The sequence below is a fragment of the Aethalodelphis obliquidens genome, unplaced genomic scaffold, assembly GCF_003676395.1.
Source record: "Aethalodelphis obliquidens isolate GAN/ISIS:26980383/991018 unplaced genomic scaffold, ASM367639v1 scaffold69, whole genome shotgun sequence".
Taxonomy (NCBI): Eukaryota; Metazoa; Chordata; class Mammalia; order Artiodactyla; family Delphinidae; genus Aethalodelphis; species Aethalodelphis obliquidens.
In genome coordinates this window covers 4,700,534-4,720,662 of record NW_020838013.1, presented here as the reverse complement: position 1 = coordinate 4,720,662, position 20,129 = coordinate 4,700,534, and the positions used below count along the sequence as shown (strand labels likewise).

Below are 20,129 nucleotides of genomic sequence, written 5' to 3'. Positions count from 1 at the left end.
TCTGCTCTGTTTTCGTACCATCCTGTTACTGATAACGGTCTCCTTTCTTTTACCTCAGTTTTTTCTGTTTGTTTTTGCGTTTCCTTAATGGCTTCTTTTACATTGTTTTATGATTTACACTTTGGGTGCTGACTCTTCTGTTTACCGCATCTGCCTAGTCTCCCTCATGGTGATTTGTTTCCTTATGTGATTTGTAACTTTTTGTCATGAGTTCATCTTCAGAAGTGACAGGGTTGTTTGGGTTTTTTTTAAGTCCTATGTGCCCTGGGTTGAAAGAGTGCCTTTCTCAGCAGTTTTTTCCTATTTCTTCTGCTTTGCACACCACAGAGATAGACCGCACTCCTGCTTGACATGCACACCTGAGTTGCAGGTTCACTGGGGTAACTTTTTCCACTCAAGGTCCTGAACATCTGTACCTCGTCACTTTCTCAGGCTGGTGGGTGGAGGTATATTTGGGTCGCCTTTTCAAGAACAGGGTAGCCCGCTGAGACGCTGGAGTGTACTGACGTCATGCCCTGCTCCCCAGCCTCTTACAGGTCTTTTGTCCCGCCTGGGTGTCAGAGCCCAGGCTCCCAAACCTCTCCACCTCTGAAGCCCCCATGGCATCTCCTCCTTCCCACCACCCAGCTTTGGGTTCTCTCTTTGTCTTTGGTACCTGGGGTTATCCCTCTCTTTCACGTTCAGCTTTAAATAAAAACATTTCCACATATAAAGAGTGGGAGGTGTCCAGCCACCTTCTCAATTCACCGTGTTACCAGAACCAAGCCCTACACTGCCCCGTCTTTGAATGCTGCCAGTGCCAGGGAGCTCCCTACCTCCCAAGTGTCTGGAGAGATTCAAACCTTGCTCACACCGGGGAATGATGGGTGGTTGAGGGCACATTTCCTCCAGGCAGCTCGGGTGGAAGGGAGGTGAGGATGAGGGTGGGCAGGTGACATCACAAGCCAGCTCTCCAGCTAGAGGGTATCAGGAGCAAAAGAAGCCTGGGGCTGCTGGGTTTCTTTCATCCTGGGGCCTTGTAGGGAGGGTGTGCAGCACGAACCCTGCTGGCGTCTGAGGCCAGAGGGGCAACAGTCTCCCTCCTGGAGCCTCAGCGGGTGGAAAGCATCATCACAAACTCTGCGGGGGAGAAGGGGCAGGGCTTGGGCCAGTCCAGGTCAGCCGTGCCGGGAGACACTGAGCTCAGCCTGGGAGCCGGAGGGATGCGCGTTTGTCTAGGTAGGAGACTCACCATCAAAGTCTACGGTGCCGTCCCCATTGAGGTCCACTTCTCGAAGCATCTCGTCCAGCTCAGGACCCACCAGTGGCTCCCCAAGCAGAGCCGGTGCTGCCTGTCGCAGCTCTGCCACCGTGATTCGCCCGTCCCTGTCCCTGTCAAACTGGGATTCCAGCAGGGCTCAGCCCTTCCTACCCAAAGCTGCCTCTGCCTGCACCCGCCTCCACCTTGCCACATCCTGTGCCTGGACGCCCACACCTTCGTCCGTCCACACACTCCTTCTTCTACCAGGCTGAGGCCGTGGGCTCCCTGCCCCAGGAGGGCTCCCTGGCTGGACCCCCAGCTGGGAGTGAGCCAAACCCTCGTCCGACCCCTCCCCAGCCCTAGTCCCACCAGCTGCAGGGCCCGGGGCCTCCAGAGGCTGAGGCTCCCAGTCTCCCCTGGCCTCCTGGGGGGGAAGCCAGTAAGGATGCCACCCAGCCACCCACCCACCGCCCATCTGGACGCTCCACACCTCGCGGAAGGCGATGCGCAGCTCCCGCACCCCCAGCATGTGCGCCGTCTCCTCCCTCAGCTTCGGGCCCATCATCTCCACAAACTCCTCGAAGTCCACGCGGCCACCCACTGCAGACCCAGGCAGAGGGTCACAGTGGTGAGGGCTGGGGCCCGAGGAGGGGCATCACAAGGGCCAGCCCCTCCCCGGCTCTGCATCCAGGAAGGACACCGGTGTCCACGTCCCTGGGCAGGGGCGGGGCGGGGGGGTAGGAGGCTACAGCCCGGGGCTCCGATGGGGGCAAAGTGCTCAGGTGTTCTCAGTGAAGCCCCGGGTGTGGGGGAAAGAGATCAGGCTGTGGAACCAGACAGGCCCCAAGTTCAAAGCCCCCTGGCTCTGCCACTGATGGTGTGGCCTTGGGTGACTTACTGAGTCTCCCTCCTCATCTGGGGACAGGGTGCTGATGGGGCTGGGGTTCATGGCTGTAAAGTGCCGGAGCCCCACGGGTGGCAGCAAAGACCCCAGGAAGCATCCCCAGGTTGTCCCTGGATTCTAAGGTGCCGTCAATCATAAAAAGCACCAATGGTCAACTAGCAGCTTTGGGGAGAAGAAAGAAGCATGACACGAAAATATTCACGTCAATTGTACATCACATCCCATTTTGGAAACTGTAAAGAAAAAGTAAATGCGGGAGTCCTGGGATGAAAGGAATCTGATATTTGACAAATTGGCTAATGATAATCACACAAGGGCAGCCCATCAGACATTTAATCGCAAGGCATGGCCAGGGTCTGTCACGCTCGGCCTCACAGAACCTCAGGAGGCTCTCTCAGGAGCCTCAGGAGGGTCAGAGAGAGAGACAGAGACAGCCCTGGTGGCTGGTACCAGCATGGACCACTTTACCTCAGTCAGAGACGGGGGTCCTCGACCTGAGCCCCAAGGGGCTCTCTTGGGTCACCCGGTGCCTTCCTTGTCACCCTCAACCCCTGTGCCCCCGGGGGCCAATGTCAAACTGTCCTGGAAACTGTCACCCCCTCACGCCACCGTCACCGGGGCCTCACCCCACAGCCGCCTCCCACCACCTCTCGTTCCCCTGAACCACGAGGCCGAGAGAGGACCCGCCCAGGTGGCTCGCCGTCCTGCCCCGCCCCGCCCCCAGGCAGGTGTGGTCAAGCACTGACTTCGCATCTTGACATGCTGGGAGACCTCGATGAGCTCCATCTCCGTGGGCATGTAGCCCAGTGTCCGCATGCACTCGCCCAGGTCCCGGTAGCCGATGTAACCATCGCGGTCCGTGTCAAACTCCTCGAAGGCAGCCTGAAGCTCTGCAGGGGAGGGAGGTCAGGCGCAGGCAGCCAGGCTCTGGGGCGCCTCCCACCCACCTTCGCCAGCATGGGCCACTCACCATCCAGCTCCTCGGGGCCCAGCTCGCGGTCCTGCAGGGGCACAGTCCAGCATGTCCCTGGGGCCGGCCAGGGCTCTGGCCGCCCTTCCTCCTCCAGCCCCAGCCCACGCTGGCCTGGCAGGGCCCATCCCACAAGGGCAGGAGAAGGCAACTGAAGTCCCGCAGGCCCCAGGAGAAGAGATGACCCCCTTCCTGCTTCTGGGGCCCCACGCTGCCTCAGATCCCTGGGTTTGGGGTCTAGCTCCGCCCACTGCCCAGGCCACCCCCAAACTGCAGAAACTCTACCCCCTCAGCCCAGGCTCCTGAGTCTGGAGCAGAAACTGGAGGAGGCCTGAGTATAAGGGGCAGGGTGGGCTGAGCCTGAGCCCATGAGTCCCCAACCTCACCCCCAGGCCCCCCAGCCCTGCCCCAGCCCCACCTGACCTTCCCAAAGATGCGGTTGAGCAGGGGCCCGTATGTCCTCTGAGCAGGATCGTGCCGGGGGGCAGGACGATGCCGGTGGGACTGGCGACGAGAGGCTGGCCCCTCCTGCCCGTCTCCAGTCCTGGAGGGGTCCTCGCTGCCCCCCAGGGCCTTGGGGCCCTGCGTAAGGGTCTGCTCCCCAGAACTGCCAGTGCCCTTCCGGGACCCTCGGAGCCCCTTCGTCCTCTTGCTGCTTTTCCTCCTGGTCAAGGGGAGCCCCTCAGCACCACTACTGGAAGCCATGACCCCCACAGGGGGCTGCTGGGGTCCGGGGGGTGGGTCTGGGCCATGCTGCGCCCTCACCTGCTCTGTGGCCATGCGGAGCACCCCTGCCTCTCCGGACCCATAAAGCTGCTTATGTACCCGCAGCCTGAGAGCTGATGGCCAGGGATCGGGCCCTGAGGGGGATTAGGGTAAGTGAGGCAGGCAGCCCAGGCGCTAATCCCAGCCCTCTGCCTGGGGGTGGCCAAGGCAGAGCCAGATGGGTCAGGGGGACCATCCTCAGCAGCACAGCGTGCCAGGACATGTTGGCTGCAGTGAGCTCTGGACGCCAGCTCTGCGGCTTATGAGCTGGGAGACCCAGCAAACTCACTTCTCTAAGCCTCAGTTGCCTCATCTATAAAACGGAGGCCATATCGCTGAAGCGTCAAAGACGGCCCAGTTGTATGAGACAGGCAGGATTTAGCTAAGAGGACACGGAGAAGCATCTCAAGCAGGAGGAAGAGTGTGGGCAAAGGCTGGGAGGTGGGAAAGGAGAGGATGAGGTGCCCACCGCAGCCCCCACGTGGGCGACATCCTGGCCGGAGCAGAGGCTTTGTGAAATTCAGGAAGAGAGGCCAGACCAGAGAGGCCTTGAATCACAGATGATTGAGGGTGACCTCGGAGGAGGTGGACCCTGTGGGAACCCAGAGCCTGCCCTGAGCTGGAGGGGCCCAGGGCGAGGGGTTTCAGCCATCTGGCCCTGTCAGGAATAGGGGGGCCTGGCTGGTCACTTGGCCTTACTGGGCCGGGGTTAGGGTTTCCCGGCGAGCAGCCCCATGAATGATTGATGTCCTCCCAGCTTGGGTTTCACACCGGCCGCCTTAGTGCCGCCGGGAGCCATGCATCAGGCCCCGGCGTGGGGCCGTGCGGACGGCCGGACCTCTGGGCAGGCAGGCACGCCCTGCTCCTTCCAGCCAGCAGCCTGCACCTTACAGGTAAGCCAGGCCTCACCAACCGGGCCCAAGGGGAGCCCAGGGCTCTGATCCAGTAGGGGCTGGAGCTTGCAGAGTGGGGTCTGCCTGAGTAAGGGCCCTGGAGGTGGGGAGACAAGCAGGCTAAAAGGTCAAGTGGCTGGAGCCATGGGCCACGTGGCAGGATCCAGTCTTTCCTGGACATCTAGTTTCTCCACCCTCAGAGGGAACCACCCTCCCCCATCTAGGGAAAGTGGGGTGAGGGCGGCGAGCCTCTTGGGACCCAGCCACCCTCATCCTCATCACATGGCTGAGTCCCCTGCCCCCTTTTCTATTTAGTCGCCCCAGGGGACAAATGGGGGCCACTCTCTGCCCCAGACTCCCTGTCCACCCTTGGATTCCTATGGGTCCAGGGGACCTGAGCCCTTCCTTCTTGGAATCTTTTTTCTTTTTTCTGGCCACACCACAAGGCACACGGGATCTTAGTTCCCTGACCAGGGATGGAACCCGTGCCCCCTGCAGTGGATTCTTAACCACTGGACCGCCAGGGGAGTCCAAATCTTTGAACCCAGGATACCGACTAAAAGGAGCCTGTGATGCTCTGACCAAGTGGGTTTTTTTGTTTTGTTTTGTTTTGTTTTTTGGGCCATGCCACATGGCTGGAGGGATCTTAATTCCCCAACCAGGGATGAAAACGGGGCCCATGGCAGTGAAAGTGCGGAGTCCTAACCACTGGACTGCCAGAGAATTCCTAAGTGGTTTTTAGACTGTGTTCCCTGGAGCCCTAAGAGTGCTCTCCCTCCGTTATCCTGAGCACACAGTTTGAGTTCACATAGGAGTTCTGCTATAATATTTTAATTGAAATATATTTGAAAGCCTCTGGTTTGGTCTGCTTGGACGCCATGAGAATCCCGTGTAGCAGAATGGTTAGAGTCCTGGTGCCCACATTCCTACCTCTGCCCTTGGGCAAGCCACTGATCCTCTGAACCTTCCTCTCCTCACATGTAGAATGGATTGTATGAGGACTAGGTGAGGTCATCTGTTTAAAGTCCCTGGCAAAGGTCAACTACCCCAAAGGTGATGATGATGGCCCAGAGAGGGACAGCGACTTGCAGGGAGATGCACAGCATCCTCTCTCTTCTTTTCAGTCATTCGTGCCTTCATTGATTCACCAGGCACCCACTCCACGTCTAGTGGGACACTGGGGACCTCAGATGGACACTGCTATGGAAATCAACCTGGGTGCCGCTGGCCACGGGCCCCGCACAGAGCTCGACGATGAGGACTACCCCCAGGGTGGCTGGGACACGGTCTTCCTGGTGGCCCTGCTGCTCCTGGGGCTGCCAGCCAATGGGCTCATGGCATGGCTGGCCGGCTCGCAGGCCCGGCAGGGAGCGGGCACGCGGCTTGCCCTGCTTCTGCTCAGCCTGGCCCTCTCTGACTTTTTGTTCCTGGCGGCAGCAGCCTTCCAGATCCTGGAGATCCAGCATGGAGGGCACTGGCCACTGGGGACGGCCGCCTGCCGCTTCTACTACTTCCTGTGGGGTGTGTCCTACTCCTCCGGCCTCTTCCTGCTGACAGCCCTCAGCCTGGACCGCTGCCTGCTTGTGCTGTGCCCTCGCTGGTACCCTGGGCACCGCCCAGCCCGCCTGCCCCTCTGGGTCTGTGCCGGGGTCTGGGTGCTGGCCACCCTTTTCAGTGTGCCCTGGCTGGTCTTCCCCGAGGCCGCCGTCTGGTGGTACGACCTGGTCATCTGCCTGGATTTCTGGGACAGCGAGGAGCTGCCGCTGCGGATGCTCGAGATCCTGGGGGGCTTCCTGCCTTTCCTCCTGCTGCTCGTCTGCCACGTGCTCACCCAGGCTGCCACCTGCAGAACCTGCCGCCGCCAGCCCGGCTCCACGGCCTGCCGAGGCTTTGCCCGCGTGGCCAAGACCATTTTGTCAGCCTATGTGGTCCTGAGGCTGCCCTACCAGCTGGCGCAGCTGCTGTACCTGGCCTTCCTGTGGGACATCTACCCCGGCTACCTGCTCTGGGAGGCCCTGGTCTACTCTGACTACCTGATCCTGCTCGACAGCTGCCTCAGTCCCTTCCTCTGCCTCCTGGCCAGTGCCGACCTCCGGGCCCTGCTGCACACCGTGCTCTCCTCCTTTGCCGCAGCTCTCTGTGAGGAGCGGCCGGGCAGCTTCACTCCGGCTGAGCCACAGACCCAAGCGGCCTCTGGGGATCAGACTCTACCAGGGCCAGTGGCTGAGGCCCAGCCACAGGTGAACCCCACAGCCCAGCCACTGTTGGAGTCCGCGGCCCAGCCACAGTCAGACTCTCTGGTCCAGCCTCAGCTGAACCCCAGGGCCCAGCCCCAGGAGAACCACGAGGCCCAGCCCCAGCCGGATGCTGGGGCCCAGCCACAGGCAAGCCCTGAGGCCCAGGCCCCTGGAGCCCCGGCCAGCTCAGCCCCCAGCCCCTGTGACGAAGCCTCCTCTGCCCCCTCCACGGATTCCACCCCAGAGGCCCCTGTGAACCCGGCCGAACCTGCTGCCTCTGAGGGAGAAAGCCCCAGCAGCGCCCCCCAGGAGGAGGCCCCGGGTGCAGGCCCCACGTGAGAGTCTGGGAAAGCCAGGGCCGCCAGGGCAGCAGAAGAGCTGGGGAGACAGAGGAACCAGCCGGTCAGAGGACGACGGCTGCCGTGGAGGAAGTCCTCATGGAAAACCCCAGCGAGCCCCTTGGCCTGGCAGACGGACTTGGGCGACGTGAACACGAAGCAGCCAAAAGTCCCGGACAGCCTTGTTGTGAGCGTCATGTCCCTGCCGGATCCCAGCAAGCTCCTCTGTGCTTGGCCCACACACGGTGGTCCAACGGTCCCCTGAGCTACCACAGCTGATGGTGCCCTGCCGGGCTCTGCCCTCCGATGCCCCCCAGACCCCACAGACAGTCTCCCCTTAGCCTCGGTCCTGCAGGAGAAAGACTGGCAGGGTGACTTCTCCGGGCTTGATCTGACCTCCCCTGATCCTTCCCTCCCTGCCCCACTTCCTATCCCAACCTCTAACCTGGATACGAGAAGCCGAAGAGGAAGTCCCTGCAGAGAAGGGAGCCGTTCATCAGGAGCCCAGGGTCTTAGGAACCCACAAGCTGGCCTGGCACGGCCAAGCCCTCTCTGCCAGCCCCCTGCACCCAACAGGCAGTGGGGCTGGGGCAGGACTTCCCTCAGCAAGGTGGTGGGCGCAGAGGCGAGAGCTAGCAAGCCTGGATTCAAATCCGGCGCTGGGTGACTCTGGACAAGCTGATTCACCCTCCGAGCTCCTGTTTCATCTGGCATTGTGAGGATTAAATGAGAAAGTGTGTGAGGTGCCTGGCAGGAACTGGCACACAGTAGGGGCTCGGTGAACAGGGGCTCTTCCTTCACGGACATCCAGGGATGTCCCTGCAGGGGCTGGGCATGGATTGGAGGAGGTGCCACCTGGCCTGAGCATCTGGGATCCTGTGAACTTCGGGGCAGACCATGGTGCCCATGACCAGCTCTGGGCTGCAGACACCCAGGTGGCCTGAGAGAGCATGTGCCCGCCTCCGTGCCTCGGGCAGCTCCAGGGGACTTCAAGGTCTGCTACGTTTAAGGGTTCGAGTGCTCACCTGCCCATCCCCCACCAAGGAGGAGGTACAGAGTGCCCTTGTCCTGCCTCAGCCTGAGCCCCTTCTATACACTCAGCCCAGATGCAGAGATGGGAAGATGTCCCAGCAGAGAACTCTGGGGACCAGGGGCTCCAGAGATAGCACAGGCTCCTTGGAGGTCACACGGTGTCTCTAGGGCAGAGCCAACCTCCTCCCTCTTAAGCTGCAGACACTGCTAGAAAAACTAGGAAGTGCTGAAGGTCTATTTTCAGAACCCCCACACCACTTCCTTTTCATACACATCACTCTCTACTGGCACTCACCCTACCCAATCCCCAGGGTTCCAAAATCATGAACCCTTTCCCCTTCCCCCCCCCTGCCCCCCCCCCCACCCTTTCCCATTAGCTCAGCGTTGTGACCTTTAGAAGCTGAGAGATGTCCTTACCAGTAGGTGTAAATGACAATGACATTTTACGTGCTACCCTTCCCAGGGGTGCTTGCTGTATAGGCAGACTGAAGTGGTGCAGTCAGATTTGGATTCTGGTTCCCAGGTCGCTCTTTGCCTCAGTTTTCTCCTCTGTAAAATGGGGTGATAACATTCCCTTTGCAAGTGTGGCTGTTGTGATCATTAACCAAACCCGGGGATGGAAGCATGCTGGGTGGTGGTGTTGCTGATACCAGCAGCATAATCATAGCATTTCCTGCAATTGTGGGCACCGAGGCTGGTGGGAGAGATTTCTGGACAGGCACAAATTTGTTGAATTCATTCATCCAGCAAATATTTATTGAGCACTTGTTAGGTGCTTTTTCAGCCAGGCTTCCATTTTGGGTGGGGTTAGCACATGGCCTCTAGTGCCCCTCAGAGGTTGTTTGAATCCTGGTTCTCCACAGCTCACCAGCTGTGTGATCTTCAGCAAGGCTCTTGGCCTCTTTGAGACTCAGTTTCCTCATCTGTAAAATGGGGATCGTAATCATGGTTCCATTTTCTAAGTGTTAATCCCTGTGAAGTGCTCAGATCCTTGCCTGGCACACAGTGCTTAATAATTGTTAGCCACTCATTCAATTATGCCAGTGGACACCCCCAGGTCTCACTCAGGCCTGGGACAGCACTGACCCCCCAGAGCCCACATGGCAGCATCCTGCCCACCAGGCATTGCCCCCCCCACCCCGCCCCACCACACAGCCTCCTCCTCCACTTTCCAAATGCTTTCACACTTCCCACCCCATTGGACTGCACACGTCCTTAGGGCAGGGTCTGGACTGATGTCCCCCTTGCAGAGTGCCCCTCTCCCTTCTCCCAGGTAGGGACCCCGAAGCTTTTTCACATGGCAGGCAGATCAGGGACTAAATCCTCAGTGCCAGCCACCTGCCTTCAACTCTGGTCCATACTCCTAACCCCACCTCTTGGGGGACCTCCCTGGCGGTCCAGTGGTTAACACTCTGTGCTTCCACTGCAGGGGGTGTGGGTTCCATCCCTGGTTGGGGGACTAAGATCCCACATGCCACGCAGTGTGTGGCCAGAAGAAAAAAAAGATGCTACTAACCCTACCTCTTGGAGAGTGTGGGCCAGCCCCACCTCCAAGGTCCCAGATGGGAACCCCACTCATAATGGGTACTTGCCATCCAGGAGAAAGAGCAGTGCCATGAAGGGTTTTGTGAGATAAAGAGGAGTTCTCCTCCCGGCCCACAGAGGAGGGTTTTGTATCGGAGGAAACATGCACACCCAAGGCCAGAGAGGATGAAGGGAGGGCTTACCCCCAACATTCCACAGCCCCTCCCCTCACCCCTAACACACTCCATGGGGCTGGGTTCCTGTTACCCTCTGGAAGATTCATCCCTTCCACAGGTGAGAGACACACTTCCCTCTCCTTCATAGGTACCAGACATTGAGAGCTATGAATATGAACATTTTTCAATTCCACATTCAGGGCTGCTGTTCATTTATTCATTCAGTATACATTAATTGAACACATACTGTATGCTAGGTCTTGTTCTAGGAACTGGGGATACGGTGGGAAACAAGGCAAAGTGCAATCCTCAATTTGCGGACATCCTAGCGGGACAAGGCAGACAAAAAGCAAATACACAAATAATTAGGGAATTCCCTGGTGGTCCAGTGGTTAGGACTCTGAGCTGTCACTCCTGAGGGCACAGGTTCGATCCCTGGTTGGGGAACTAAGATCCCACAAGCTGTGCAGTGCGGCCAAAAATAAAAAATAAAGCAAATACACAAAATAATTATACAATATAACATCAGGTAGTGATTAAGAACGTACAGGGGGAACAAGTAAGGGCCAGAGAGTGATGGGTAAGGGGGATAGTCAGGGAGGGCCCCCAGAGGAGGTGACATTTGAGCAGAGACCTGGAGGAAGTGAGGGATGGAGCCTTTTCAAGATGTGGGGGAAGCGCTTCCAGATGGAGGGAACAGGATGTGCCAAAGCCCTGGGGTGGGAAGGGAGGTGGTGTATTTCAGGGATAAGGAGGGTCAGTGTCACTGGGCCACATGAAGAGAGGAGGATGGAGGAAGGTAACAGGTGGGGGAGGGGGCAATGACAGTGGGTCATTGATGTGATGAAGGGCAAAGGGAGAGGGTTCGGGGTAGGGGATCTGGTGTGGGCTTTAGACAGACCCCTGGCTGTTGCCTGGGGGACACAACAGAGAGGGAAGCTTTGTGGCTGCGTTTCCTTTTCCAAACCGCCCACATTCTGGTCCTGGGCTGGAAGGATTGGCCTGTCCTAGGGGTTATGGAGCAGTGGGAAAAGCAAGGACTTTGGAGTCAAACAGAATGCCAGATTGGAGGGGGCAGATTCTGCCTATGGGACCTACAGGGACACCTAAGCCTGCCAGGGTGGGATGGGGATGGGGTAGATCCAGTGGGCCAGCCTGTCTCAGGAGCTGGCCAGGAGGAGGGAGACATCTGTGGACAGACCTCCAGGCCTCGGTGGGAGATGGTTGAGGAAAGCAAGGAAGGTTTGAGGGGTCTGGAGGTCATGGCCCTATTTCTCTTTTTAATAAGGAGGCCAGGCAGGACCCAAAGGTGTCCATCGGGGAGAATGAGAGGGCTGGGCCTTCCACTCGCCCCCTAAAACACCACTGTTTTATTTACATTGTACCAAGAGCACGTACCTTTGTAACTTGAGGCACGTGAATATATCGCCTGTCCGAATAGATACTATATTTCGAGTTGAGGTGGACTCGACCGGGAAGTATGCATTGAGGTGGGGGATTGGGAGGGCGGGCTCCACCCAACCCTGGAGACTCCTGAGGACACGGACAGGAGGAGCAGGATGGGGAAGGGGTCCGGGTATGCCGCCAGGCTGCCGCACCACGGCCCCATTCCCATCCCGGCCCCTACCGCTGCCCCTGACCCTTTGCCCCAGAGGGACCTGGAGGGCTGCGGGGCGGAGCTCTCTCAGGCCCCGCCCAGGCCCCGCCCCTGAGCCCCGTGAGGCTCCGGACCCGCACTCCTGGCTCCGGCCTGCCAGGCCACAGCTCACAGCCTCCCGCCCCGCCCCTCCGCGCGTGACCTCGGCCCCGCCCCCTTGAGCCCCCGCCCCGCCCCCCGCCCCCCGCCCCTCTCTCCTCTGTCACTTCCTGATTCCCGCTTCCTGCTTCCCAGAGACTGGGATACGGAGCCACCCGAGGACAGTGCAGCAGCCTCCAGGCGTCCCTGGTGAGCGCGACGGGCCGGGGCTGGGGGCGCAGGCGGGGGGTTGGGCGGGACTTCGGGGGCAGAGCCGCAGGGGGCTGGGGTGGGGGTCGCGAGTCCGAAGAGCCCTTCCCCTCCGCGGCGCCCCACCCTCAGTCCCAACTCCCCCTGGCCGCTCAGCGTCTCCCCTGCCAGACCGGGATCCTTGAAGTTGGGCTCCTGCTTCACCTTGGACCCCCGCTCTGAGGGCGCTCTGGGATGCTCTGTGGCTGGGAGCGGCGTCCCGACCCCCGCCCAGTCCTGCCAGGGCCCCTGGACCGGCTTGGGGCTCCCTGCACATTCCTGCAGGCACTGCACATTCCGTGGGACCCAGAACTGTGGCCTAGCGCGGACCCACAACGGAGATCATTCTGGCCTCCTCTGTCTGTCCTCCCCATCACCCTGCTTCCAAATCCTGGGCAGGAAGGAGCCTGCTGGGAACTGACTAGGACCCACCAAGGAGCTAAGCTTGCACTGGCTCGGGCACCTCCCCCCTCCTCCACACGCATACCAGAGGCCGGGGAGACGCCCTGGGTAGCGTCCAGCAGAGCCCCTCAGGACTCAGCAGTGGTTCTGCAGGAGGTCAATGCATTTCTACCTTCAGATCCCCCCTTGGGGAGAGGCGGCCAGGTCAGCCCTGTGACCCTATCCTGTAACTTGGGAAACCGAGAGCCAGGCAGGTTATCAGGCCCAGGCGCCCTGTTGCATCCTCCCCACTCCCTTCGTGCAGCCCTGGGAGGCTTGGGGGTTGTTGGGATGGGCAGCGGCTGACCTACGCTTCTCCACTCTGCAGTCATGTTCCGCAAAGTGGTTCGGCAGAGCAAATTCCGACATGTGTTCGGGCAGCCTGTCAAGAATGACCAGTGCTATGAGGACATTCGAGTGTCCCGTGTCACCTGGGACAGCACCTTCTGCGCCGTCAACCCCAAGTTCCTGGCAGTGATTGTGGAGGCCAGCGGTGGAGGCGCCTTCCTGGTGCTCCCCCTAAGCAAGGTGGGCCCCATCGGGGCTGGGAGGGGACTGGAGCCAGCTTGGTCGCATCTGCCAGGTCTCTCTGCTCCCTTCACAACCCATAATTTGCCCATCCCCACACTGCCCGGCAGCTGTCGTAATCCACATTTACCGCCTGGGAGGTGTTAGCACAGATAGGGAAAGCCTGTTTTTTATTGCCACAGAGTCAGGGTCAGAGGCAACAAACATATCCTGCTCATCTGGTGACACCTGTGAGGAAGAGGTGGGTCAGGAGGAGGCAGGGTGAGAGTCACATCTGGGCCACCTGTGGGCCAGGCCAACCACATCATTCCTTGTCCACCGAGGGGAGGGCTGAAGTTCTGGGAGGGATGGAGCCTGGGCATCTTGGGTCCCCCTTGACTGCCCCCCTCATGCCTGCAGACCGGCCGCATTGACAAGGCCTACCCGACAGTGTGCGGACACACAGGACCTGTCCTGGACATTGACTGGTGTCCCCACAACGACGAAGTCATCGCCAGCGGCTCGGAGGACTGCACGGTCATGGTGAGGCATGGGGCTGTGATGGGGCGGGGGTCGCAGATGTGGCTCAAGGCTCCTGGCAGCAGGGCCAAGCAGGGGCCTCATCTGCCCTCCCCACCCCTCCCCAGGTGTGGCAGATCCCGGAGAACGGGCTGGTCTCCCCTCTGACGGAGCCGGTGGTGGTGCTAGAGGGGCACAGCAAGCGAGTGGGCATCATCACCTGGCACCCGACGGCCCGCAACGTGCTGCTGAGCGCAGGTCTGCACCGCTGCCCCTGCCCTGCCCCTCGATGCGCACAGCTCCGCAGCATCCCACACCCTCTCCCAGGCCCGTCTGACACCCAGGAAGGTTGAGGCCCACAGAGGTCGAGTGCCGGGTCGGGTCCCAGGAGGGTGGTCATTGCTGATGGCCCCCCGCTCGGCAGGCTGCGACAACGTGGTGCTCATCTGGAACGTGGGCACGGCGGAGGAGCTGTACCGCCTGGACAGCCTGCACCCCGACCTCATCTACAACGTCAGCTGGAACCGCAACGGCAGTCTCTTCTGCACCGCGTGCAAGGACAAGAGCGTGCGCATCGTTGACCCCCGCCGCGGGACTCTGGTGGCGGTACGTGGCCCTGGAGGGTGAGGATGGCTGCAGACTGGCCGAGGGGCTCTCTTGGGGCTCCACACTGACCGCTCCGTCTCCCCGGCAGGAGCGGGAGAAGGCTCACGAAGGGGCCCGGCCCATGCGGGCCATCTTCCTGGCAGACGGCAAGGTGTTCACCACGGGCTTCAGCCGCATGAGCGAGCGGCAGCTGGCGCTCTGGGACCCGGTGAGTGGCCCGGCCGGCCCAAGCGGGTGGCCTCAAGACGGGCTCCACCCTGGGCGAGGAGGGCGGGGTCACCTGGAGAGGCCTGTCGTTCCCAGGTTCTCAGCCTGGCACCTGAGGCACCCAGGACCTGCAGCCCTGCCAGCCTCTCCTCTCCCTGCCCCCTGCTCTCTGGCCTCCCCCACCGCCTCCACCTGCCTCCGTGTCTGCCCACAGTGTTCTTGCCCCTGAAAGGCCCTTCCCTCCTTTGCTTGTCTGTTAACACTCGGCTGTCCTTCGAGGCCCAGTGCAGAGGTCCCCTTCTCCAGGAAGGCTTCCAGCCTTTCCTGTGATGTGCTCTGTCCCACAGGCTTAACCTTCTGTCTGGCGACCTCCGGGGGCCCCTCTGAGACAGCAGCTAGCGCTGCCCGGCACCCCTGGCTCCTGCGTGGTGGGGGCTTTCTCAGTACTTGCTTGGTGGCCTGGCGGTAGTCTGAAGGCCTGGAGTAGTCGGGGAAAATGGGACCGTGGGAGTGGAGGGAGGGGAGCCAGGAGGGCCTGGCGGGGCTACACCGTGTGGGCAAAGGGTGGCAGTGGTAGGGGCAGTGCCAGCCAGCTTGTGAGGCTAGCTGGGGCCAGTCCCAGTGAGGGGTTAGGACAGTGAGGGGAGAGGGCAGGTTCTGGCCTGGCCTGACTGCCCTTCAACCCATGTGCCAGGAAAACTTCGGGGAGCCCATGGCCCTGCAGGAGTTGGACTCTAGCAACGGGGCTCTGTTGCCCTTCTACGACCCTGACACCAACGTGGTCTACGTCTGCGGCAAGGTAGAGCTGGGCAGGGCTGCTGGGGACAAGGAAGAGATAGGCAGGCCCAGGTGCTGACCCCTGGCCCCTCCCGCCCTGCAGGGTGACTCCAGCATCCGGTACTTTGAGATCACAGACGAGTCCCCCTACATCCACTTCCTGAACACGTTCACCAGCAAAGAGCCCCAGAGGGGCATGGGCAGCATGCCCAAGAGGGGCTTGGAGGTCAGCAAGTGCGAGATTGCCCGGTAAGAAGGTGGATGTAGGGAGCTGCTCGGGGGCAGGAACCGGCCCAGAGGGGCCCCGGGGTCAGGGGTCAGCCTGTGGGAGGGGCCAGGGTAAGGACTGGAAGGGGAGGGCAGAGGGAGCTGGGAGAGCTGGTAGGGGGCAGGTTCCACCCATGGGTCCTCCCTCCCCGCCCTTTCCCAGGTTCTACAAACTGCACGAGCGCAAGTGTGAGCCCATTGTCATGACAGTGCCACGAAAGGTGAGGCCACCTGGTTCCCTGCCCACCCACTCCCTTTCTAGCAGACAGACCACACAGGGGTGCCCCAGGTGAGGCTCGTGAATGGGACATGGCCGAGTGGGTGTAGCCAGCGGGCTGGACAGATGCCAGCGTGCCCAGCGAGGGCCAGGCAGGGATGAGACACAGGGTGAACGGAGGCCTCGCTCTGCGTGAGCCACAGGAGGCAGATACTGGGCAGCCTTGGAGTCTCCCTGTAGGAGGCAAGGCAGGAGCAACAGCATGGCTGGGGCCGGGCCTCCAATGAGGGGTGTGTAGTAAGCCAGGCGAAAGCACAGAGGTGGGAATGGAAAGGAGCGGGGAGTCTGGCTGCAGTGGAGGCTCCTGTGAGGTGGGGATTCGGCCACATGTGGCTCGGCCTCAGAGCCCCAGCTGAGAGCCTTGAACGTGCTTCGTTTCTCTCCAGCCAGCGTTTACTGAGGGCACAGGGTAGCGTGCCAGGCACGTCCAGGGAGCAGAGCTGAGGGCGAGTTCAGCGGGGCCAGCCCCAGGAACTCACTGTCCACAGGGCACAGACGTGGCTCCCAGAGTCCCACAGAGCCACGTAGGTGGCCCCTGCTTGGGAAGGTGGGGGGAATCTTCAGAGGGAGCTGTCGGTGGTGTCCAGAAGAAAGTGAAAGAACAGATTTGAGCTTTAGAAATGTCACTAGGGGTCAGGCCGTGGGAAGATGGGTTGACAGGGTGCAAGCCTGGAGGCCAGGAGAGTGTTGAGGAGGTGGCCACTCAGGGTCCAGACGAGAGGACCCTGCAGGTGGGCCCCAGCTGACCCAGACCTCCCCCCGGCCCAGTCGGACCTCTTCCAGGATGATCTGTACCCCGACACAGCTGGGCCTGAGGCGGCCCTGGAGGCAGAGGAGTGGGTGAGCGGGCGGGATGCCAACCCCATCCTCATCTCCCTGCGGGAAGCCTACGTGCCCAGCAAACAGCGGGACCTGAAGGTCAACCGGCGCAACGTGTTATCAGACAGCCGGCCCGCCGCGGCCCCTGGCTCCCCCCGCCCAGGGGCCTCCACGCCTGCTGCCTTCACCAGTATTGCCGCCCCTGGCGGCAGCCTCGCCGGAGCCGGGGTAGGTGCCCCTCAGCTCAGGGTGGTGTTGGGAAGCCCGGGTGTTGCCCAGGTCTGCTGTGCCTGCCTGAACCACTCACTGCCCCTCTCTGGGCCTCAGGCCCCCTCTGCCTGATAGTGAATTTGGGGAGGGCTGCAGCTCCGAAACCCCTGCCCCTGCTCATGTCCCTGCAGGAGGCTGGGAAGCTGGAGGAGGTGATGCAGGAGCTGCGAGCACTGAGAGCGCTGGTCAAGGAGCAGGGGGATCGCATCTGCCGCCTGGAGGAGCAGCTCGGCCGCGTGGAAAATGGAGACGCCTAGAACTGGGCCCAGTGGATGACACTCCCCATTCACCTCCTCCGCCCACCCCTTTCTCACTCAGCCTCTGCTGGCGGGTCACACTGACTCCGGCTGGCTGCCCCTGCCCCCGCTGAGGGTTTCTGGGGCAGGTTCAGGGACCAGTCCACACCCTGAGCCATCCTGTGGGCCTAGGCTGGAGCCACCGCCTGGCTTTGGGCATTGTTACTGGGGAGGGTTTTTGTACCCAGGAGAGCTTCTACTCTGAGGCACCATCTCCCCCACCCCCACCCAGCCCCCCTGCTCCCTCCCCTGAGGAAGCAGGAGGGATGGGCTCTATATTTTCATTCCAAATAAAATTCTCTTTCTAAAAGCCAGGTTTGCCCTTCTGCTGCAAGGGTGGGACTGGGAAAGGAAGTCTGGACCCCTGGGGGGGGACATAGGGCGCCCCCATGGATCATAAATGTGAGAAAGGTCTGGGGGACCGTGAACATCCCCCGCACTGCCCCCCATAGCCCCAGCCTGGCCCGGGGAGAGGCCGGTGAGGATCTGGTGTGGATCAGGGTGGTTCTGAGAGGCCCCGGGGTCGGGGGTGGGGTGGGGGGGCGACGAGGGTCCTGTTGCAGGGAGGGCTGAGCGGGATGTTGTGGGCAGGAAGCGGAAGCGCCGAGTTAACCCCAGGTGCGTCGAGAGCGCAAGCTCATTTCTCGCTCCACACGGCCAGGGCTGGAGGTGGGCGCCCGGCGCTGAGAGGCCAGCAGACCGATGGTGAGCCTGGAGCCTGGTGGGTCCTTGGGGTGGGGGCCACAGGAGGTCAGGGCTGGAATGTCTAGGCCCCAGGAGCTAAGGAAGGACCCCCCGCGGGCCTGGGGGCAGGAGCAGCCAGGCAGGGGACAGAGGCGAGACACCCGGGATGAGCCCAGGGCATAAGCTGGGCCTTCCTCTCACCTCACATCAGACCTGGGCCTCCCTCAGATTCAGGGGGTGGCCACCCAGTGCCCCACTCCATGCCCGACCCCCCTTCAAGACCCCCAGGTGGACTCTCACCTGCTCTGCTCGGGAGCTGGGACTCTGCACGGCCTCTACTCGCATCCCTGGAGCCTGGGCAGACAGTGGGGTGGGAGAAGGCTTGCTCACATCTCGGCACCCCTCCCCCCACACACCCCCCACCTGCCTTGTTCCAACCGCAGGCTTCCTCTGGCAGCTGCACCCGCCTGCCCCAGCCCCTGGCCCTGCGAGGCCCGAGGCCCCAGGGACGGAGAGTTGAACGGAAATGCTGCAGCTAGGGCAGTCCCCATGGGGCAGTCCCCGTGGCTGGGAGGGAGGAAGAGGGGTCTCAGTGACCCCCATCCTGGGACCTGGCCAAATGGAGGCTACACAGTTGCCTCGGGCTCGGTCCCCCCATCCTGGGCCTCAGGAAGAGCCAGCTCCAACACCAGCCTTGCAGGTGCCTGCCTTCCCTTCCGTCCCCTCCTCCTGGGGGCAGAGTCTTTACAGATATATATTTTTTTTAATTAATTTATTTATTTTTGGCTGCTACTCTTCGTTGCGGTGCGCGGGCTTCTCATTGCGGTGGCTTCTGTTGTTGCGGAGCACGGGCTCTAGGCGCGTAGTTGTGGCACGCAGGCTCAGTAGTTGTGGCGCACGGGCTTAGTTGCTCCGCGGCATGTGGGATCTTCCCATACCAGGGCTCAAACCCATGTCCCCGGCATTGGCAGGCGGATTCTTAACCACTGCGCCACCAGGGAAGTCCCTACAGATATTTCTTGAGCGCCTACTCTGCGCTAGGAATTGTTTAGGTGCTTAAGCCAAAAAGAACCCCATCTTCCTGGGGGGAAGAGAAAAGAATAAGCATACTAAACGGGCAGTTATCTCCTGTGTCGGGGAGGGGGTAGGAGGGTAAAGCAGGGCTGGGCTGTGGGGATGAATGTCAGGGTACTAATCCAGGCCAGCTTAGGCTGCACTGAGGTGCCTTGAGCCAGGGTGAGCAGGGAGCCATGTGGCTCTCGGGGGGGATGGAGCATTCCAGACAGAGGGGACAGCCGGTGCACAGGCCCCAGGCAGGAGCTGGCTTACGTGGTGCAGTGGGAGAGAGGGAGGTGAGAGGCAGGAGGACGCATCGCTGGCGGACATCACAGAGCCAGGAGAGGCCTTACTGACAAGGGCTTTTCTGCTTGACTGTCCCCATCTTACCCAAGAGGCCACCAACCGCAGGCAATGAGCCCCTTCCTGTCTCCCCCCAGGACCTGCGCTGCGTCCTAGGGCTCTGGACGCTGCTGGCCCTGCCAGGGGCCCTGGGCTCGGGCCGCAGCGCCGAGGACAGCCCGGGCTCCAGCTCCTCGGTCACCGTGGTCCTGCTGCTGCTGCTGCTTCTGCTGCTGGCCACTGGCCTGGCGCTGGCCTGGTACCGCCTGAGCCGGGACTCGGGGGGCTACTACCACCCGGCCCGCCTGGGCGCCGCGCTGTGGGGCCGCACTCGCCGCCTGCTCTGGGCCAGCCCGCCAGGCCGCTGGCTCCGGGCTGAGCTGGGGTCGCCAGAAGAGGACCTGGAGCGGCAGGAGGATGAGCGGGACGTGGAAGATGACTGCGACCTGGGTGGTGGCCAAGAGGAGCGTGAATCCCAGGAAGAGGGGCAGCGTGGAGAGGGGCCCAGCCCACAGCAGGCCCCGGAGCCGGCCGAGGAAGCCTATGACGATGACACCGAAGGGGGCCTGGGCCTCGGCTCCCAGGGGCCGGTGGGCTCCGGGGGCAGCGCCGAGGCCCTGCTGAGTGAGCTGCACGCCTTTGCTGGCAGCGCGGCCTGGGACGACAGCACTAGGGCAGCTGGGAGCCGGGGCCTCCACGTCACCGCACTGTAGGAGCCAGCCCTGGCGCCACATCCTGGTCACTGTGCCTCTGCTTCCCGAGCTGCCACGGCTGGACACAGCCTGCCCTGGGTGCATGTGACCCACACCCCCGCTTGGAGAGCCTCAGACAGTCACTCCCCGCAACGAGTTCTAGTCCCCAAGTCTGTGTATCCCTGGCCCCTCCAGGAAGGCCATCCGTCCCCAGGGGGCACTGGGCAGCCATCTGAAATAAAACCCCTCCGGCCCACCGCCGTTCTGTGGTCCTGTCACGGCCCCTCCCATCCCTTAGCAGGGACT

General features: G+C 61.6%; 4 protein-coding genes and 1 long non-coding RNA gene across 6 annotated transcripts; 3 read left to right on the top strand and 2 right to left on the bottom strand.

Annotated features, from left to right (window-relative positions):
* Window positions 1–735: 735 nt before the first annotated feature.
* Window positions 736–3,894, bottom strand: CABP4 (calcium binding protein 4). Its single transcript, XM_027090324.1, has 6 exons — window positions 3,538–3,894; window positions 3,115–3,145; window positions 2,891–3,034; window positions 1,731–1,840; window positions 1,232–1,379; window positions 736–1,119 (listed from the first exon to the last, which is right to left on the bottom strand). Exons 1-6 carry the CDS (start codon window positions 3,892–3,894, stop codon window positions 1,091–1,093), a joined length of 819 nt encoding a protein of 272 aa, XP_026946125.1. The 3' UTR covers window positions 736–1,090.
* Window positions 3,895–5,645: 1,751 nt separating this feature from the next.
* Window positions 5,646–7,686, top strand: GPR152 (G protein-coupled receptor 152). The gene has a single exon (XM_027090688.1). It carries the CDS (start codon window positions 5,963–5,965, stop codon window positions 7,346–7,348), a length of 1,386 nt encoding a protein of 461 aa, XP_026946489.1. The 5' UTR covers window positions 5,646–5,962; the 3' UTR covers window positions 7,349–7,686.
* A 2,588-nt stretch (window positions 7,687–10,274) lies between these two features.
* LOC113611430 (uncharacterized) lies at window positions 10,275–11,771 on the bottom strand. The gene is made up of 2 exons (XR_003429463.1): window positions 11,478–11,771; window positions 10,275–10,541 (listed from the first exon to the last, which is right to left on the bottom strand). It is a non-coding gene; the product is annotated as an uncharacterized LOC113611430 (long non-coding RNA).
* A 158-nt stretch (window positions 11,772–11,929) lies between these two features.
* CORO1B (coronin 1B) lies at window positions 11,930–17,359 on the top strand. Its single transcript, XM_027090152.1, has 11 exons — window positions 11,930–12,024; window positions 12,833–13,032; window positions 13,432–13,554; window positions 13,659–13,788; window positions 13,955–14,136; window positions 14,225–14,344; window positions 15,038–15,142; window positions 15,224–15,369; window positions 15,551–15,608; window positions 16,433–16,711; window positions 16,885–17,359. The coding sequence occupies exons 2-11, from the start codon at window positions 12,835–12,837 to the stop codon at window positions 17,008–17,010; spliced, it is 1,467 nt and encodes a 488-aa protein (XP_026945953.1). The 5' UTR covers window positions 11,930–12,024; window positions 12,833–12,834; the 3' UTR covers window positions 17,011–17,359.
* A 111-nt stretch (window positions 17,360–17,470) lies between these two features.
* PTPRCAP (protein tyrosine phosphatase receptor type C associated protein) lies at window positions 17,471–20,079 on the top strand. 2 transcript variants are annotated; one of them, XM_027090156.1, is made up of 2 exons: window positions 17,471–17,754; window positions 19,230–20,079. In XM_027090156.1, the coding sequence occupies exons 1-2, from the start codon at window positions 17,752–17,754 to the stop codon at window positions 19,842–19,844; spliced, it is 618 nt and encodes a 205-aa protein (XP_026945957.1). In that variant the 5' UTR covers window positions 17,471–17,751; the 3' UTR covers window positions 19,845–20,079. The 2 variants fall into 2 exon arrangements, with proteins under 2 accessions (XP_026945957.1, XP_026945956.1); XM_027090155.1 differs by lacking the exon at window positions 17,471–17,754 and adding an exon at window positions 17,766–18,433.
* The last annotated feature ends 50 nt before the right edge of the window (window positions 20,080–20,129 follow it).

Bases quoted from the DNA above. Each gene is read 5' to 3' on its own strand.
- GPR152 (XM_027090688.1), top strand. From the start codon at position 5,963: ATGGACACTGCTATGGAAATCAACCTGGGTGCCGCTGGCCACGGGCCC.
- CORO1B (XM_027090152.1), top strand. From the start codon at position 12,835: ATGTTCCGCAAAGTGGTTCGGCAGAGCAAATTCCGACATGTGTTCGGG. The intron at 13,033-13,431 runs GTGGGCCCCATC...TCATGCCTGCAG, and splicing joins TGGTGCTCCCCCTAAGCAAG to ACCGGCCGCATTGACAAGGC. The intron at 13,789-13,954 runs GTCTGCACCGCT...CCCGCTCGGCAG, and splicing joins CAACGTGCTGCTGAGCGCAG to GCTGCGACAACGTGGTGCTC.
- CABP4 (XM_027090324.1), bottom strand. From the start codon at position 3,894: ATGGCCACAGAGCAGGTGAGGGCGCAGCATGGCCCAGACCCACCCCCC. The intron at 3,146-3,537 runs GTCAGGTGGGGC...GTGCCCCTGCAG, and splicing joins TCAACCGCATCTTTGGGAAG to GACCGCGAGCTGGGCCCCGA. The intron at 1,380-1,730 runs GTGTGGAGCGTC...CTGGAATCCCAG, and splicing joins TGCGCATCGCCTTCCGCGAG to TTTGACAGGGACAGGGACGG.
- PTPRCAP (XM_027090155.1), top strand. From the start codon at position 18,260: ATGCTGCAGCTAGGGCAGTCCCCATGGGGCAGTCCCCGTGGCTGGGAG. The intron at 18,434-19,229 runs GTGCCTGCCTTC...GTCTCCCCCCAG, and splicing joins CTCCAACACCAGCCTTGCAG to GACCTGCGCTGCGTCCTAGG.